The following is an 18,839-nucleotide window of genomic DNA, read 5'->3' on the forward strand; positions in this document are numbered from 1 at the left end:
AATTAACAGAAGATAACAATCTGGTTGGCCTTTCTTTTTTTATCTTTAAGGACGGAACCTAAACTAGCTCCCTAAAGGGAACAGTCCTGTGTTCCGCCACTGGTCTGGGGCACTCCTGGTAGCTGGAGTCTGCCAGCTCGGCTAGCCAAATCAGAATGGGGCTGCGCTTGGCTCACGTGAATCTTCACGCAGGCTGTTGGAGCCTCACGAAGTGCAGGAACCTGAGACTTCACTGAGCTTACCTAGCAGATTTTAAGATTCCTTTTTTATCTGTTTGTCTTTTTAGGGCTGCACCCGCGGCATGTGGAGGTTCCCAGGCTAGAGGTCAAATCGGAGCTACAGCTACCGGCCTACACCACAGCCACAGCAACACCAGATCTGAGCCATGTCTGCCACCTACACCACAGCTCACGGCAACGCCAGATCCTTAACCCACTGAGTGAGGCCAGGGATCGAACTCGCAACCTCATGGTTCCTAGTCTGATTCGTTTCTGCTGCGTCATGACGGGAACTCCTCCTTTTTTAACTGTTAATAAATATTTGTTAGTATGTGTGGCAACGTTGGTTTGAGACTTGTTTTCACTGTAACCTCATAATGGGGTTACAGGAATAGCTAACTCACCTCCCACGTTGGTGACCATTGATACTGAAAATAAACAAAGTGTCTATGTAACTGCTTTGGTTTAGGACGTTTAAACAGAGCTCTTCTCCCCTTGGAATCCACTAAGCAGGTGGATGCTTTGTTGTGAAAATCTGTTGCCTGCTGTCTTTGCCGTCTCCTTTGCTGTGCCTGTGCCTAAGGTAATAGTATCCTCGGCCATGATGGAGTCTCGGTACTTTTTGGCACCTGTTGGTAATTGAGGTGACTGTTCAGACCAAGTTGGTAGACTTGCCTTTCCCTTGAGGGATGCATTTCATTAGACCTTCCTCCTTCCAGGGCTCCATGTAGCCGTTCATGAAATGGCTTGTTTAATATTGCTGTCTTAAGTGTAGGTAGGCCTAATCTTTGAGAATACTCATTTCTTAAAGAAATTGATTCTTATTGGAACTTGCCATTGACTTCTTTGTTATGCCACATTTTACTAGAGACTCACATCAAGTCAGCGTTGAACCAGGTGAAGTTTAACAACCTTTTAACAAGCTTTCTAACAAGTCTACCTGTTGTCTCTTGTATATTCGTGAGAATAGGGAAGGTTTAACTTAATAATTTGCTTAGCAAAAGACCAAGGAAAGTTCGGTTGGCCTCAGGTGAGCGCCAGCCTGTGTGGTATTACAACACACCAGTCGTCACAGATGTGATTTTAGGTGGCATTAATAATACGGTGTTTAAAACTTGCACCATTGTACTTTGGCTGTGTCACATCATGGTGTAGTTTGACACGAGTATCTGAGTATGAACTCTGGCTTTACCACCAGTTGATTTTGTCAGGAACTTAGACAAGTGATTTGACTTCTTCGTGCCTCAGTTTTCTCGTTTGTAAAATTGGGATTTTACCAGAACTGACTTCAGGACTATTAAGAGGATTAAATGAAGTAGTTCACAGAGGGGGTATGCCACGGTCCCTGGCACAGGGAAAGCATGTGTCCCGAAGGTCAGCCACTTGAGGTTATCTGTCACGGTGTTGTATACTCACTTTTGTACATTCGGAAACTCACGGTTTTGTATACTCACTTTTGTATTTGTATACTCACCACAAATAGTAAGTGTGAGTTGGGTGCAAACTTAAACCTGTCCTCCTCCTGAGCTAGTAGGTTTACCCACTTGTGCTATACTGCTTCTCAGAAGTGTTTGGTGAGTGGCTCAGGGACTAGAGTTTTTTTTTTTTTTTTTTGTCTTTTTGCTATTTCTTGGGCCGCTCCCGCGGCATATGGAGGTTCCTAGACTAGAGGTCAAATCGGAGCTGTAGCCACCAGCCTACGCCAGAGCCATAGCAACATGGCATCCGATCCGCGTCTGCAACATACACCACAGATCATGGCAATGCCGGATCCTTCACCCACTGAGCGAGGCCAGGGATCGAACCTGCAACCTCATGGTTCCTAGTCGGAGTCATTAACCACTGCGCCACGACGGGAACTCCTGGGACTAGAGTTTTGCTCTCATTCCTCCAAGTACCCAGTGGAACAGGCCAGCTGAGCCCTTCTCTTGGTCCCAGAATGGAGGGACATGTCCTTGGTGGTTTTAAACTCCAGCTATGACCTTAAGCGTAGGGAAGGGAAGAAAGGAAGGAGAGGTGGAAAAGGGGGGTAAAAGAAATAACTTTTAAAAAATTCTCATGAAACTTCCATTGTGTTTTTCTTACCTCATAACAGTAATAGCACAGCTATAAAACAGCTGCTGCACACCCTAGTGTTAGTAGCAGTATAATTTACAATTGCTAAGACAAGGAAGCAAGTGTCCATCAACAGCTGAATGGATAAAGGAGACATGGGACATGGATGTGCTGGAATACTCTCAGCCAGAAAGGAACGGAAATTTGCCATTGGCACCAATGGAGGTGGGCTCGGAGGGCATTATGCTAAGTGAAATAAGTCAGACGGAGAAAGGCAAATACTGTATGACATCACTTATGTGTGGAATCTAAAAATACAACACACTCGCGGATATAACATCAAAAAAGCAGACTCAAAGATACAACATAGAGGTTACCAGTGGAGAGAGGGAGCAACATAGGGCTGGGGGAGCGGGAGGTACAAACTGCTGGGTGTAAAATAGGCTCAAGCATGTATTGTAGAGCACAGGGAGGGTAGCCAGTATTTTTTAATAACTGTAAATGGAAGGTAACCTTTATAAATTGTCTAAAAGTAAAAATTAAACAAAAAATTAAAAAGTTGCTGCAGAAGTCCTTTATCTTTCATGCTACCTGAAAGCCCCGTCTTCAAGGATTCAAGCTCCTGACTTAAAGATTTTTTTTCCCTTGGAATATTTTCAGAGCGCTTATATGGGGCTCTGCAGATATAGGATAAAGTCCCAGATCTTTAAATAGCATATAAATCCTTCTTACTTGGGCCTTTTGAGTCCTACCTTTAGTTACTGTACCACCACCATGCTTGTTTTGTGCTTGAGCTATATTAAAAATTACTTCTAATTTTTCAGTGCTACCGTCTGCCTGCAGTGTCACTGCCTTTACACATGCTGTTCACTCTCTTTGCTGTGTTTAACACAGCTGTGCTATAGCACTTAACATATTTTGTTGTGATTGTGCCATTTTGTACATCAAAGTTATCAAAGGAAGGCACTTGATGTTTACCTGTAATTGTTGATGCAGAGGGAGAGATTGAGTGATTGACTGACTGATTGATTGATTTGCTTTTTAGGACCTGAACCTGCCGCATATATAAGTTCCCAGGCTAGGGGTTGAATCAGAGCTACAGCTGCTGGCCTACGCCACAGCCGTAGCAATGTGGGCTCTTTAACCCACTGAGCAAGGCCAGAGATCAAACCCTCATCCTCATGGATACTAGTCGGTTTCGTTTCTGCTGCACCACAATGGGAACTCTGGGGGAGATTTAAAGTTGATATAAATTGATTGGTATGTATGTTCTCTTATTAATTTGAATTTTTATTCTTTTTTTTTTTTGTTGTTGTTGTTGTTGTTGCTATTTCTTCGGCCGCTCCTGCGGCATATGGAGGTTCCCAGGCCAGGGGTTGAATCGGAGCTGTAGCCACCGGCCTACACCAGAGCCACAGCATCTCAGGATCTGAGCTGCATCTGCGACCTACACCACAGCTCACGGCAACACCGGATCGTTAACCCACTGAGCAAGGGCAGGGACCGAACCCGCAACCTCATGGTTCCTAGTCGGATTCGTTAACCACTGTGCCACGACGGGAACTCCAATTTTTATTCTTTTTTTATTCTTTTCTTTCTCAGCTGCCCCACAGCATATGGAGTTCCTAGACCAGGGATCAGATCTGAGCTGCTGTTTTGACCTATGCCACAGCCTAGCAGTGCTGGATCCTTTAACCCACTGTGCCAGGTTGGGGATTGAACCTGCGTCCTGGTGCTGCAGAGACACCGCTGCTCTTGTTGTGCCACAGTGGGAACTCCCATATATTCTTTTATATACATAGCCTATCTGGAAGACTTTATACGAAACTGGTTGTAGTTGTTACCTTTGGGGCAAGGACCTAGGTATTTCTACTGTGTGTCCCCTTTCATACCTTCTAAATTCTGAACCATATTCATAAGTTATTTATTTAAAAGAAAATCTTAGGTATAGAAAATAAATCGATATGAGCTTTATGGAGTTTGTGCACTAATTGGTAATCCATTAATAGTGCTACCGGAGTCAGGGTTCTTCTGAGAAATGGAACCAGCAGGAGACCTACGGAGATTTATTGGCCCACATAATTGTGGAGGCTGAGAAGTCCCAGCACAGATTGCTGTCTGCAAGCTGGAGACCCAGAAAAGCTGGGACTGTAATTCTAGTCCAGGTCCTGCGGTCTGGGGACCAGGGGAGCTGGTGGTCTAAGTCCTGGTCTGAGGGTGGGCGGGCAGAACTCTCTGCACCCCCTTTTTGACTCTGTCAGGCCCTCCGTGGATTGGAGGATGCCCACCCTCACCGGGGAGGGCGGTCTGCTTTCCTGAGTCCGAAGAGTCACACTTTACTCTCATCTGGAAACACCCCCACAGACACACCCAGAACAAGGTTTAATCTGGACATCCTGTGTCCCAGTCAAATGGCACGTAAGACTGTCACACGCCCTGAAGAGAGATGACTAGAAATGTGTCAAATGCAATATTCATTTTGATACGGATTTTTCCTTGTTAGAATCACACTCCTAGGTTTGTAGTCTGGTGTGTGGCCCAAATGAGCGAATAACAGTACCACAGCTGACACCTATTGAATATATATTATGTGCCAGGCACTGCTCTACACACTTGGGGATTTATTCATATTTTTAGAGTTCTCGGTGTGGCACAGTGGGTTAAGGATCCTACGTTGCTGTAGCTGTGGTGTAGATCGCAGCTGTGGCTTGGATTCGATCCCTGGCCTGGGAACTTCCATATGCTGGTGATGTGGCCATTAAAGTAAAAATTAAAAAAAAGTGAAATACACCCAAATCTCTAATAAAATGCAAGTAATTAAAAAAAAATTCTAGTCTTACATACCAGGAAATGAGGTTTCAGAAAGATGACTTTTTCACAGAAGAACACACAGGAACACATGGTAGTGTTGGGATTCTAACCTGGGAAGTTTGGCTCCATACTGGCTCTAAATATCATTCTACTTCTTAGATAGAAATTAGAGTGGGATTCTTACTCCCTGTAATATTATACTTTGTTATATTTACCGTAACAGTTGCTTAATGCGTAACTCCCAATCTTTATGCTGCTTTTCCAGGTGTAATCTACTTAGTACTTAATAAAAATTCACATTTTAATATGCAGTACAAGGAAGTATGAACTTTTTTTTTTTTTTCTTAGTGTTTGCTTACTAAAGGGATTTACCATGAGCAGTGAATATAGAAAGGCAAATAATTTTAAAGCCTCAGACCTGAGGACAGACTAGGATATTTTAAGGACCCATCTCCTCAAGGCTTTGAATGACCCAGGATTCTATCAGATAAGGAATTTACTAATTTTTAAGGTGGAGGCTTGTCTTGGTTTGGTGGAATCAGCCATGTGTAATAGAAAGGTTAAATCAAGACTTTGACGGCCTTTCCCAATCCTGAGATTCTGTGCCTCCCTGCTGGTTTAAAATATTGCCTTAAGTTATGTAAGAGTGCTGTTAAGATCATATATAACTTTAATTTTGCTTTTAGGTGTATAGCTAAAACGTGTTATAATAGTTCCATTTAACTGTAACGATTCGCTAACCCAGAAATCATTGTGTACTAAAAAGTGTTGCATTCAGATTGCTTATAATTGTTTGTGTACTTTTCTAACCACCCCCTCTTATGTGTGCATTTCTTTAAAAGGATTAGCCCCTGCAGTTTTGGAGTAGGGAGCGAACCTCATTCAGTTGTGTCCCATTACAAGGCCATCAGTTTATATGTGTGTGAAAATCAAGACCTACAGAGATTGATTTGCTTAGAGTCAAATAGGTCATTAATGGCAATGCTAGGCTTAGAAGTTAGCCCCACACAGAATGAGATTTCTTTTTCTATTATGTGGCCTCAGCTGCTTCAAAATTTGGTGGTTATTCAAACTTAGCATTGTGCTCAAATGGCAAAACCTGCTTGGTCTTGGAATCTTTGGAAATAAGCATAGCTATTACCTGTTCTGAGTTATTGAAAATATTATTTAATGCTGTGCCCCAATCCCAAAGAGATGGCATATAAATTATATCCAACTTCCCTTTAATGAACATAACACTTAGAATTTCACTGAATTTTAGAAACTAATCAAGCAGACCACTTGAAGTTTTTTAGTATTCTCAGATGTCATTTGACGATTATCTTTTGGCAAGAGATTTTAGTCCACTTATGAATTAACTGGACTTAGTCTATTGATGCTTTAACAGAGTAATTATAAGGCCAGATACTTGGCACATGAGTTCAGTGGTAGCCTAGTTATAAATGAACTTATTATTTATAGTATGTAATACTGCTGTTGGAGGTAATGTTTATTAGGCTCATGAGCAATGGTAATTGTGAAAAAACTTGGTGTTTTCTGGTCCTAGAGTGAGTGTAACAATTTCTTCTGTGTTTTTTTCTCTCTTTAGACTTTTGATAAAATTCTTATTGCTAATAGAGGAGAAATTGCCTGTAGGGTGAGTGGAATTTTAATCTTATTCTCCATTTTACTGTGAATTTTAGCATTATTAAATCCCTTTAAACATGAATTACTCTTAATAGGTAACATTAATGTATTTTCATATAGGTTATTAAAACTTGCAAGAAGATGGGCATTAAGACAGTTGCCGTCCATAGCGATGTCGATGCTAGTTCTGTAAGTATATTGAATCAGGACCTTATTTTGGGTCAAATAGGAAAAAAGTGAAAGACGTAGGGTTTTTTCCCTTGGTCTGAAAAGGTACACAATTAAAAAAAAAACCTATTTAATTACTCACTCCTGTATTAAGCAAAATGGGAGCATCATACTGTCTTCAACATGTGTCTTAACTATTTTATTTTCAAGGCTTAAAAAGCCTAGAATAGAATAAAAATTTGGTAGACTGATTCTGGGCACCAAGTACATATAAGTGGAATACCAGAAAATTAAATTCAAAGATGAGTGAAATGTTTATGCAGTATTGCCTTAGGAGAGCACTTTCCCTGCAGCTTAAGTCCAGTGTCTGAAAGACTGGTAAATGAAAGATGGCTAGGAGTTCCCGTTGTGGCTCAGTGGGTTAAGGACCTGATGCTGTCTCTGAGGATGTGGGTTCGATCCCTGGCCTCACTCGGTGGGTTAAGAGCTCCCACATTGCTGCAACATGCAGCGTAGGTGGCAGATGTGGCTCGGATCTGGCCTTGCAGTGACTATGGCATAGGCCAGCAGCTGCAGCTCCAATTAGACCCCCTAGCCCAGGGACTTCCATATGCTGCAGGTGCAGCTGTAAAAAAAAAAAAAAGATAGGCTAGTGCTAATTGGACATGAAGAAAAGAAGGTATAGCATAAAGCAGTGGATGACATAATTATATTGGGGATTTTTAGCACAACAGGCATTTTTTAGCAGTAACAAAGTATCAGTGAGTAGAAAAAAAATCCCATGGGAAAAGTATATAAATTATTGGAACTTTATGGAATGAAGTATAAGTAATTGTACTTTAATATAAGTTACTGTTTTTCATTCTTTCACACTACTTTTGGTAATAGGACCTATTGATAATGTCAACTTTCATTATATAGTAATTTTTTTTTTTTTAGGGCCACACCTGCAGCATTTGGAAGTTCCCAGGCTGGCAGTCAAACTGGAGCTGCAGCCACCAGCCTATGCCATAGCCATAGCAACGCAGGATCCTAGCTGCATCTGCGACCTACGCCACAGCTCTTGGCAACACCAGATACTTAACCCACCGAGCAAGGCCAGGGACTGAACCTGCATCCTAGTGGGGTTCGTTAACCACTGAGCCACGATAGGAACTCCCAGCCATGGCTGTTGCAATGCCTGAACCTTAACCTGCTGCACCATATGGGAATTCCACAAGGACTTTTTATTTTGTCTTTTTAGGGCCACACCCACGGCATATGGAAGTTCCCGGGCTACGGGTTGGGGCTGAATCGGAGCTACAGCTGCCAGCTTACACCACAGCCACAGCAACATGCCAGATCTGAGCCATATCTGTGACCTACACCATAGCTTGTGGCAACGCTGGATCCTTTAACCCACTGAGCCAGGCCAGGGATCAAACCCACATCCTTATGGATACTAGTTGGGTTCTTAACCTGCTGAGCCACAATAGGAATTCTTCCACTAGGACATTTTAAACGGGAAGGTGAGTCATAGCTCATTAGTTTGGTGAATAGTGGGAACAAATAATTTGAGAATTTAGAGATTGTTGTATGTCCTTCTCAAAATATACGTTCGATGGCTTTATTTACTTTTATGATGTAAAAATACTTTATATATGTATGTGTGTTTTCAAGTAAAAAGACTAGTCAAGGAGTTCCTGTCGTGCCTCAGTGGAAACAAATATGACTAGTATCCATGAGGATGCAGGTTCAATTCCTGGCCTTGCTCAGTGGGTTGAGGATCCGGAGTTGCCATGAGCTGTGGTGTAGGTTGCAGACGTGGCTGGATCCCGCGTTGCTGTTGCTGTGGCTGTGGCGTAGGCCGTGGCTACAGCTCTGATTCAATCCCCAGCCTGGGAACCTCCATGCGCTGAAAGTGCTGCCTTAAGAAGACCAAAAAAAAAAAGACACCCTTTCCATAAGACATACCAAAATAGTATAGTGTTAAATTTGTTTCTCACCTTTAGGGTTAGGGTTTTGATTTTTTTAAAGTGGGAGTAAATGATTCTGTACTTCAACTGTCAACTTTATTTCCTATTTTGACTTGAATTGAACTTATCCATGTTTTGTTGCTTTGTCTGTGCGTAGTAACATTGGGCTTAAATGAGAAATACCTGCTATTTACTGCATTAACGCCAAAACCTAGAATCAGGGACGTAGTCATTGCAGCTCACGTCTTGGCCAGGCAGCCTGCTGTTTGAAGTATGATTCCTGGGGGGTATTGTAGTCCTACCCTTCGGATTCAGTAATGAGATGGAGTGGGGTTTCCTGTGAGCACTCTGCGATGATTGACAGTGAGGTGGGGAGAATCATCACTTAGCATGCCTACCCTTGATATTATTTCCCTGCTCTCTGGGGAGGTACCGGGGACAAATAGGACTTGGTGATATCTATGTAATTAGTGTATGTTGGTTCCAGCTGAACAAACTGGAGGGTAATGATCAGGTAAATGGGGATGGAATACATTAATGTAGGCTGAGGTATAAAAGGCCTTAGGGAAAACCTTATAAAAATTTTATGGGGTTGTTGGACTTCCTTTTATTTCTATTAATGTATCTTCATATCTATTTATTTATATCTTGTTAGACTATCTTCAGTTTTATCCTAAAGTTGAAGGCAGTTTAAGGGTTAAAACCTCAAGCCTTTACCTGTTGTCATTCACATGATTTACTCTTCACTATGTTTTTCAACCTTTTTTTATTGGGAAAGGAGTCAAAGTTCTTAATTTTGAAAAACTTATGTACAAAATCTGCTAATGGACTTACTTGCAATTAATGAAATTATTAATCCTCAAATAAGAATAAATGACCAGAGTCAGGTTTGTAAAACTTTTTGGGGGAGATAGCTGAAAAATCGGGTGACCTCTTACTGTATGTATATGTGCAGTTGAGATGGTATATTTAAATAACATTTTCTTAAATTGCTTTTACTAGTACAGAATGTTTTAAGGTGATGACTGCCATGGTCCATGTTTCCTAGTTGGTCTTAATTAGGTTGGAAACCTTCCCAGTCTTTTAGATGCAATAGAAAACCTATAGGATCCTTAATTCATTCATGCAAAAACTACTTCTAGTTGTGATTGTTCAAAATGAAGTTTTCTTATCACCACCATAAAGTTCCATGGCAAAGCCCCTGATAGTGACTGTAAAACTGCATTTAATGAGAAGGAAGGAATTGGTTTCATTAATGTGATTATTATGGACCTTGGAGTTCTGGTAATTAGGTAATTAAAGGGTTTTTAAATGGTATACTTGTTTTAAAACTTGCTGTTGCTCACTTTTCTCATAAAACTTGGCTTTCAGTAACCTTTTTGGATTAAGAATACAATGTATTTACCTATGCATATTTAAAACTAGACTTTTCAGTGAAGGACAAAATAATCAGAAGAAGAAAGCATTCGAGATGGTGTGGCATTTCTTTCTTTCCTCTCTTTTTTGCTTTTATTGTCTTTGGAAAAACATTTTGCAGAAACATTGTACTATATCCATTTAAAATGCTTTGATTGTCTTTGGCTTGGCTAAATGACTTTCTCTACATTTTTGGGTAAAATGGAATAGAAGAGGATTCCTGGTAGGAATTTGTTCACATTAATATGGCTCATCAGGGACATTATATTTAATTGCAGTTCCTGCAGAAGAGTAGCAGGAGGCTGAAGAGAATTATTTAGCATTAGCAATGGCTCGTCTGGGAGTTGTGCACTAATCAAGGAGCTTGAGTGTTAGCAGTGGGGATGATGGGAATTATGACGATTATGACATGTAAGCATGTCTGTGTGCAAAGTGGACAGGCAATGAGTTAATCAAGAAGTATATTAAATGGCTCCCATGCTGATTCATTTTTATCCACCATAGAGCCTGTCAGGTTGTGTATTTAAGAAATACAATTATTCCTGAATTCAATACGTATTAAATTCAGCCACCATTCTTTGCTTTTCTCTAAAATAATCGCAAACTACCTACTACTACATATAAAAATAGAAAAAGTATCAACCCTGCTGACTGTGTGATTGTGTATTAAAATATAATATCTCATTTTTTTAAATGCTTTAGAGTGAAACTTTAATTTCGGATTCATTTAAAATGTTGTCGGCTTTGCCTTTTCATATGTTTGTTGTAAATACTCTTTGGCTTATTTTCTACCACATTAAGAATTTAAGTTCAAAATCAGATTTTATGTATTTTTATTTTTCAAGATGAAAAACAATTTATTTCAGGAAGACATTAATATTTAACACATGAAGCTAATCATTAGACGTAAGACAAATCAAAGCATTAATCTTTCCCACCATCAAAATGTTCCGAAATCGGGGGTAGGTGTGGTGGTGGTAGAAATCTTTGCTCTAGTGGGTGGTCTCTTTGTGCCAGGTAGACCCATTCTGTGCCCAGCATGGTTAGAGCCATCTGTCATGAAACTGTTGGCTAGAAATGCTAGAAATGTACATATTTTGGGAAAATGGAAGTAATAAATTGAACGCCTTTTAGAAAATAAATTGAAATGCAGCCTAAGTCCATGAGTGAACTGGATTCTATCTATAGCCAAATTTATAGAGTTACTGTACAGATGAACACAGGCATTTTTTCTTCTTTTAATCGTAAGTACTGGCAAATTCAATAAAACTTTCTACCAAACTGTGACCTTCATGTGTTCACTTAATGAAAGCAGTACTGTGGGTGCTACTCAGAGTGTTAACCTGCGGATGGTTGTCATTGAAATCCTTTCCCTGTGGAGTCAGTATGTTGCTGGTCAGCTGCATCAGAAGTCAAGTTTGCAACCAAGACCCTCCTTTGGGTGCTGTGAACTCGGCAGGTTAAATTGTCCAAACCCGCCGCTGCTGAGTCAAAGGTAAATCAATCATTCCAGTAAGGAAGGACTATGACTCTTTGGCAGCAAGGCAAAAATTACATTAGGACAAGGAAAAAGAGGATTTATATTGATATTTTTATGTCTGAATTATTTTATTCATATATATGTTTGTATACTTGCTGTTTATTAAAAACATTCCAACTTTTCATCTCTAGAAAGTGACTTGCAAAAATTTTCCTTTGTAAAATGGAAAAGGGCATCCCTAAGTCCTTAATTTTTGTTAATAAGGCCTTTATCCTTTTACTGATACTAAGATTTTATTTATTTTTTTGTCTTTTATCTTTTTAGGGCTGCACCTGTGGAGGTTCTCAGGCTAGGGGTCTAATCAGAGCTGGTGCTGCTGGCCCACACTACCGCCACAACAACGCCAGATCCGAGCCGCGTCTGCGACCTACACCACAGCTCACCACAATGCTGGATCCTTAACCCCCTGAGCAAGGCCAGGGATTGAACCCACAACCTCATGGTTCCCAGTCGGATTTGTTTCCGCTGCACCATGACGGTAACTCCGATACTAAAATTTTAATTTAAGAAGAAAACACAGTGAAGTATTGTGAATTTACTTTTTGTATGTTTAAAAATTCCTAGTGAATTTAAATAGTGTGGTTTGAAAAAGGACATTATATGTTTCAATGGAATTAGTACTGCTGGTATGAAAAAATGCCTAAATCATGAATTAAATTATTCTAAACATTTATTTTAAAAAGTTTAGAAGTTCTGTAGTCTGATTCAAAAAGCATACATTAAAGATTTGAAATATATGGAGCTCCCGTTGTTCACAGTGGAAACAAATCTGACTAGGAACCCTGAGGTTGTGGGTTCGATCCCTGGCCTCACTCAGTGGGTTAAGGATCCGGCGTTGCCGTGAGCTGTGGTGTAGGTTGCAGACGCAGCTTGGATCTGGCATTGCTGCGGCTCTGGCATAGGCCGGCAGCTCCAGCTCCTATTAGACCCCTAGCCTGGGAACCTCCATATGCTGAGAGTACGGCCCTAAAAAGACAAAAGACGAAAAACAAACAGACAAACATACAAACAAGTTCATTACACATAGTCGTAAGTGTTATGAAAGAAACTAACCAGTTGCTTAGAGAATATAATGGTGGTCAGGGGAATTCTTTCTGGGGGGTAGAATGTAAGGCGAGATCTGATAGATGAGAGCTATTGTCTAGGCAGTCAGCTAGGCAGGTGAGATGAGACAGCGTGTGCAAAGGTCCTGAGCCAATCCAGTAGATTGGTTCCTAATCTGAATCATCACTGCTTAGCTTGCCTTGGTATTCATCTACTAGCTTTTTATCTCCAGCAATATGACCCTTCTTGGGACAGCTTCTTTTGCTGCTTGCTGCTGCTCTTTCTCAGCTTTCACAGTGGCAACTGCCAGTTTGGAGTAGCAAAGGGAGGAATCTAGGAAAGTTACATGGCTGCCTGAAGGAGGAAGATGACAGTAATAGATTTGTATCTGATGTCCTTATTTAAGTTGAAGCCTGTCCTAAGAAAGAAAGTCTCCAATTCAGATAAATTCTATTATTGCCATCTTCAGTCCTCATCCATTCAGTATGTTTATTGCAAAGCATGGTCTAGATACCGGCGGTGGGGTGTGGTCTGTTAATGGAGGCTTGTGGGCTTGGGACAGTGGGCACAAACCTTGTCTTTCTATGTGGAAGGTAGTCCAGATAAAACTGATACAAATAGTAGTTTTAAATGTCTTATTTTGTAAACGACTATATAGTGCCTTCCGAGTCTTACTGTGACTTAATCATATATTAGTTGAGTTTCCGGGTCTATAATGTATTTCCCAAATATTACTAAAATAAAAGATATTTTAGTAAAAGGAAATTTATAATTAAATATAGCAAAGTGAACTCTTCCATTAAGTATTATTAGAGTCCTTAGTGAAACTTAATGAAACTCAGCAGGGATTTTCTACATAGGGAAGAGCAATTTCAAAACTATACAAACCTGTTTTTTTTTTTTTGTTTGTTTGTTTTTGTTTTTTCTTTAAGGTTCCACCTCCTGTGGCTTATGCAAGTTCCCCAGCTAGGGGTCAGGTCAGAGCTATAGCTGCTGGCCTACAGCAACACCAGTTCTGAGCTGCTCCTGCAACCTACACTGCAGCTTGTGGCAACGCTGGATCCTTAACCCACTCAGTGAGTCCAGGGATCGAACTGAATCCTCTTGGATACTAGCTGGTTCTTAACCTGCTCAGCCACAGTGGGAACTCCTATATAAACCTCTTTGTGAAGGGTTTCATGGAATCTTTCTCCTTTTGATAAGAAATGTTTCTACATATACCTTATTGTTTCTAAATACTTTATTTTTAAAGAGCAGTTCTAGGTGCACAGCAAAATTGAGGAGATAGTATAGAGATTCCCCATATACCCCTCCCTCCACAATGCACAACCTCCTCACGATCAACATCCACCATCCGAGTGGTGCATATATTGCAGCTGATGGACGTACACTGACATATCATGATTATCCAGGGTCCGTAGTTTACCTTAGCGTTCACTCTTGGTGTTGTGCATTCATAGATTTATGCAAATATGAAATGACACGGATCCATCGTTAAGAGTGTGGTACAGGGTATTTTACCGCCCTAAACATCCTCTGGGCTCTGCCGAGTCATCCCTTGCTATCCTCCCAACCCCCAACAACCACTGTTCTTTTTACTGACTCCAGAGTTTTGCCTTTTCTGAGATGTCATAGAATTGAAATTGTACAGTATGTCGCTTCTTCGGATTGGCTTCTTTTACCTATAATAGTATGCATTTAAGATTTTTGTATGTCTTTTTAGAGTTCGATAGTTCATTTCTTTTTAGTGCTGAATAGATTACTGCAGTTTATTCATTCACCTACTGAAGGACATCTCATTTGCTTTCGGCGGTTATGAATGAAGCTGTTATAAACATCCAGCGTAGGGTTTCTGTGTGGATATGGGAGTTGATTTCTGGACTGTATGGTAAAAGTGTGTTGAGTTTTGTAACAAATCGCACTGTCTTTTAAAGTGGCTGTACCATTTTGCAGTCCTAGGAGTACTGAATGAGACTTCCTCTTGCTCCATATCCTCCTCAGCATTAGATCTTGTCACTGTTCTGGATTTTGGTCATTCCAATAGCTGTGTAATGGTGTCTTGTTTTATTAAGCTTTTTCCTGATAATGTGGTGTGAGCATCTTTTCAAGTGCTTGTTTGCCATCTGTATATCTTCTTTGGAGGTGTTTGTTAAGGTCTTGGGCTCATTTTTTTTTTAATTGGCCTGTTTGTTTTCTTATTGGTGAGTTTGAATTATTTGTGTATTTTGGATAATAGTCCTTTATCAGATGTGTCTTTTACATATATTTTCTTTCAGTCAGTGGCTTGTCTTCCAATTCTTCTGACATTGCCTTTTGCAGAGAAGTTATTAATTTTAATGAAGTCTAACTTGCTCTTTCTTTCATGGACTGTGCCTTTGGTATCTAAAAAATCATTGATATATCCAAGGTCATTTAGATTTTCTCCTTTGTTATCTTCTAGGAGTTTTGTAGTTTTATGTTTGACATTTAGGTCTGTGAACCATTTTGAGCTAACTTTTTTTTTGGTGGGAGGGGCTGCACCTGCAACGTGGAAGATCCCAGGCCAGGGATCTAATCTGAGCCACAGCTGCAGCAGCGCCACATCCTTACCCTGCTGCATCAGGCCTGGGATTGAACCTTTGCCACTGCAGAGACAGTGCTGGATCCTTAACCTATGGCAGCACAGGGAGAACTCCCCTGAGCTAATTTTTGTTAACAGTGTAAGATCTGTGTTTAGATTGCTAATTTTGTGCATGGATGTTCAGTTATTCCAGCACCATTTTTGGAAAAGGCTATCTTTGCTTCATGTTGTTATGTTTTTCTTTTGTCAGAGATAAATTGACTCTGTTTTGGGGGGTCTATTTCTCGGCCTTCAGTTCTGTTCCATTGATATTTATTCCTTTGCCGGTACCACACTGTCTTGCTTATTATTAGCTTTATTAAATCTTGATGTCGAATAGTGTTAATACTCCAACTTTGTTCTTCTTCAGTATAGTGTTGGCTCTTATGGGTCTTTTGCCTCTCATATAAGCTTTGGAATAGGTTTGTTGATATCCAGAAAATAACTTGATAGGATTTTGATTTCACTGAATTTATAGGTTGAGTTGGGAAGAACTGACAACTCCTAAACCAGGGGCCAAACCCCAAGACTAACTTCTTTAAGAACCCCTTTCCCTTGGTGTACCACAGGTGTAAGGCTTTTAAAACTGAATATTAATAAAATTTTCCACTCTTTCAAAAAATATTGTCTTAACAATATTGAGTTTTTTTCCATGGAGATAGATGCTCTTTCCATTTATTTAGTTCTTTGATTTTGTCAGAGTTTTGAGGTTTTCCTTGTGCAGATCTTATACATATTTTGTTAGATCTGTCCCTAAGCATTTCATTTTTGGGGGGTGCTAATAAAAATGGTATTGTTTCAAATTTCAAATTCTACTTGTTTGTGTTGGTATATAGCAAAACAAATTGAATTTTCGATATTGTGTCTGCAACCTTGCTGTTAGATAAACATGTCATCTGTGAACAAAGATAGTTTTATATCTTCTTGCCCAATCTGTGTACTTTTTATTTCCTTTCTTGTCTTATTGCATTGGCTGGGACTCCAGCATGAAGTTGAAAAGCAGTGGTAAGGAAATTCCCTTGTGGCACAATGGGTTAAGGATCCTTTGTTGTCACTGCAGTGGCTCAGGTTTCTACTGTGGTATGAGTTTGATTCCTGACCCAGCAATTTCCTTATGCTGTGGGTGCAGCCAGAAAAAAAAGAAAGAAAGAAAAGAAAAAAAAAAAGGGAAAAAGAAAGCAGTGGTAAGAAGGAACACCCTTGCCTGGTTCTTAATCTTTTGGAAATATTTAGAGTTTCTCATTAGTAAATGGGATATTAATATATGTTTTTTGTAGAAGGTCTTTATCAATTTAAGAAAGACCACTCTATTTCTGGTTAACTGAGAGTTTTTATTAAGAATGGGTGTTGGATTTTGCCAAACACTTTTTCTGTTTTTATTGATATGATCCTGTGATTTTTCTTTTTTAGCTTGTTGATACGATGGATTACATTAATTGATTTTTGAATGTTGAATGTCTTGCATGCCTAGAGCAGATCCCATTTGGTGTGGGGTATAATTTTTTAATACATCGTTGGATTCAATTTACTAGTATTTTATTGAGGGTTTTTGCATCTATGTTCATGAGAGAAAACTGAAAAAAAACTGTAGTTTTCTTGTAATGTTTTGATGTTAAGGTAATGCTGACCTTGTGGAATGAATTAGGACATATTTCCTCTGATTCTGTCCTCTAAAAGAGATTGTACAGAATTGGTGTATAATATTTTCCTTAAATGTTTGATAGACTTCTCTAGTGAACTCATGTGGGCCTGGTGCTTTCTGTTTTGGAAGGTTATTAATTATTGATCTAATTTCCTTAGTAGATATAGGCCTGCTTAGAATATTTCTTTTTTTAATCATGAATAATTTTCCTGAATCAGTTGACATGATCATGTGTTTTTTTTTTTTTTTTTTTGGATTGCAGTATAATAGTTTACATTGAGTAACTGATTTTTAAATATTAAACCAATCTTGCATTCTGGGCATAAGCCTTGTTTTATTGTGGTGTGTTACTCTTAGAAAAAGAATAAAAAACTGATAATCAGGTACTTCTGATCACTTAAAACCCATTAAAATCAACCTCTAAACATCTTTAGGGAAATCTTTTTCTCATTGTACCAAACAGTTGTTTCCAACTTGACAGCCAGTGTTCCTCAAGTCTTACCTTTAGATTGGATTTGTTAATATTTTATTACTAATTTTTTCATCATTGGTTTGAGGGATCTTTGCCTGCAATTTTCTCTTTGTGTTACTATCTTTGGTATCAGGACAATGCTGGCTTTGTAAAATGAACTGGGAAATACCCTTTTCATCTCTTTTCTGAATGAGCGTATATAGAATTGGTTTTCTTTCTAATTTTTTTTTTTTTTTTTTTTTTTTAAGGGTCTCACCAGTGGCATATGGAAGTTCTCAGGCTCTAGGGGTTGAATCAGAGCTGTAGCCGCCGGCCTATACCACAGCCACAGCAATGCCAGATCCAAGCCACATCTGCAACCTACACCACAGCTCACGGCAATGCCAGAGCCTTTGACCCACTGAGCGAGGCCAGGGATCAAACCCACAACCTCATGGTTCCTAGTTGGATTGTTTCTGCAGTGCCACAACAGGAACTCCCTGTTTCTTCTTTAAATTTGGTAGAATTCGCCAGTAAAATCAACTGAGCCTGGAGATTTCTTCTTCAGAAGATTTTAAGCTATTAATTCAATTTCCTCAACAGTTATAGGAGTATTTAGGTATCTATTCCATGTTGAATGTGTTTTCTTAGTTGTTGTTTTTGAGGAATTGGTGTATTTCATCTAAGTTGGCCAATTTATATGCATGGAATTGTTCTTGAAATGTCTTCATTATTTGATGTCTGCGTAGTCTAGTGATAATCCCTCCTTCATTTCTGTTGTGGTAAGAACTTGTATGTCCTTTTTTTCCTTTGTTAGTCTTACTCGAGGTTTATTAATTTTATTGATATTTTTGAAGAACTTGCTTTATGTTTGATTTTTGCTATTATGTTTCTCCTTTCAGTTTCCTTGCTATCTGTTCTTTTTTTTTTTTTTTTTTTTTTTTTTGTCTTTTTAGGGCGGAACTCGCAGTATATGGAGGTTCCAGGCTAGGGGTTGAATTGGAGCTGCAGCTGCCGGTCTACACCACAGCCGTAGCAATGCCAGATTCAAGCCATGTCTGCGACTTATACCACAGCTCATGGCAAAGCCAGGTCCTTAACCCACTGAGCAAGGCCAGGGATCATACCTGCATCCTCATGGATCCATGTCAGATTCATTTCCAATGAGCCATGACGGGAAGTCCTGATAACTGTTCTTTATTATTTTCTTCTTACTACTTGCTTCAGGTTTTTTCTCTTCCCTTCTTTTTCTAGTTTGTTAAGGTGTGGGAACTGAGATGATTGATTGGAAAAGTATTTTAGTGTATGACATTT

The 18,839-nt window shown here is 39.7% G+C and overlaps 1 protein-coding gene across 6 annotated transcripts in view; it reads left to right on the forward strand.

The window, feature by feature from the left end:
* PCCA (propionyl-CoA carboxylase subunit alpha) overlaps nucleotides 1-18,839 on the forward strand; it is a 365,469-nt gene that overhangs the window by 15,929 nt on the left and 330,701 nt on the right. For 4 of the 6 annotated variants that reach the window (XR_014818834.1, XR_014818833.1, NM_001444590.1 and 1 more), the window contains 2 exon segments: nucleotides 6,673-6,720; nucleotides 6,831-6,899. The exons of the other annotated variants lie outside the window; for them this stretch is intronic. Coding sequence is in view for 2 of the 4 variants with exons in the window: in NM_001444590.1 (NP_001431519.1) it covers nucleotides 6,673-6,720; nucleotides 6,831-6,899 (117 nt within the window). In the remaining 2 variants the exon portion in view is untranslated. 6 annotated transcript variants of the gene reach the window in all.

The sequence above is a fragment of the Sus scrofa genome, chromosome 11 (assembly GCF_054392235.1).
Source record: "Sus scrofa isolate SSC_HxYL_T2T_F1_AM1 chromosome 11, Sscrofa_HxYL_maternal_Yorkshire_Landrace_v2.0, whole genome shotgun sequence".
Taxonomy (NCBI): Eukaryota; Metazoa; Chordata; class Mammalia; order Artiodactyla; family Suidae; genus Sus; species Sus scrofa.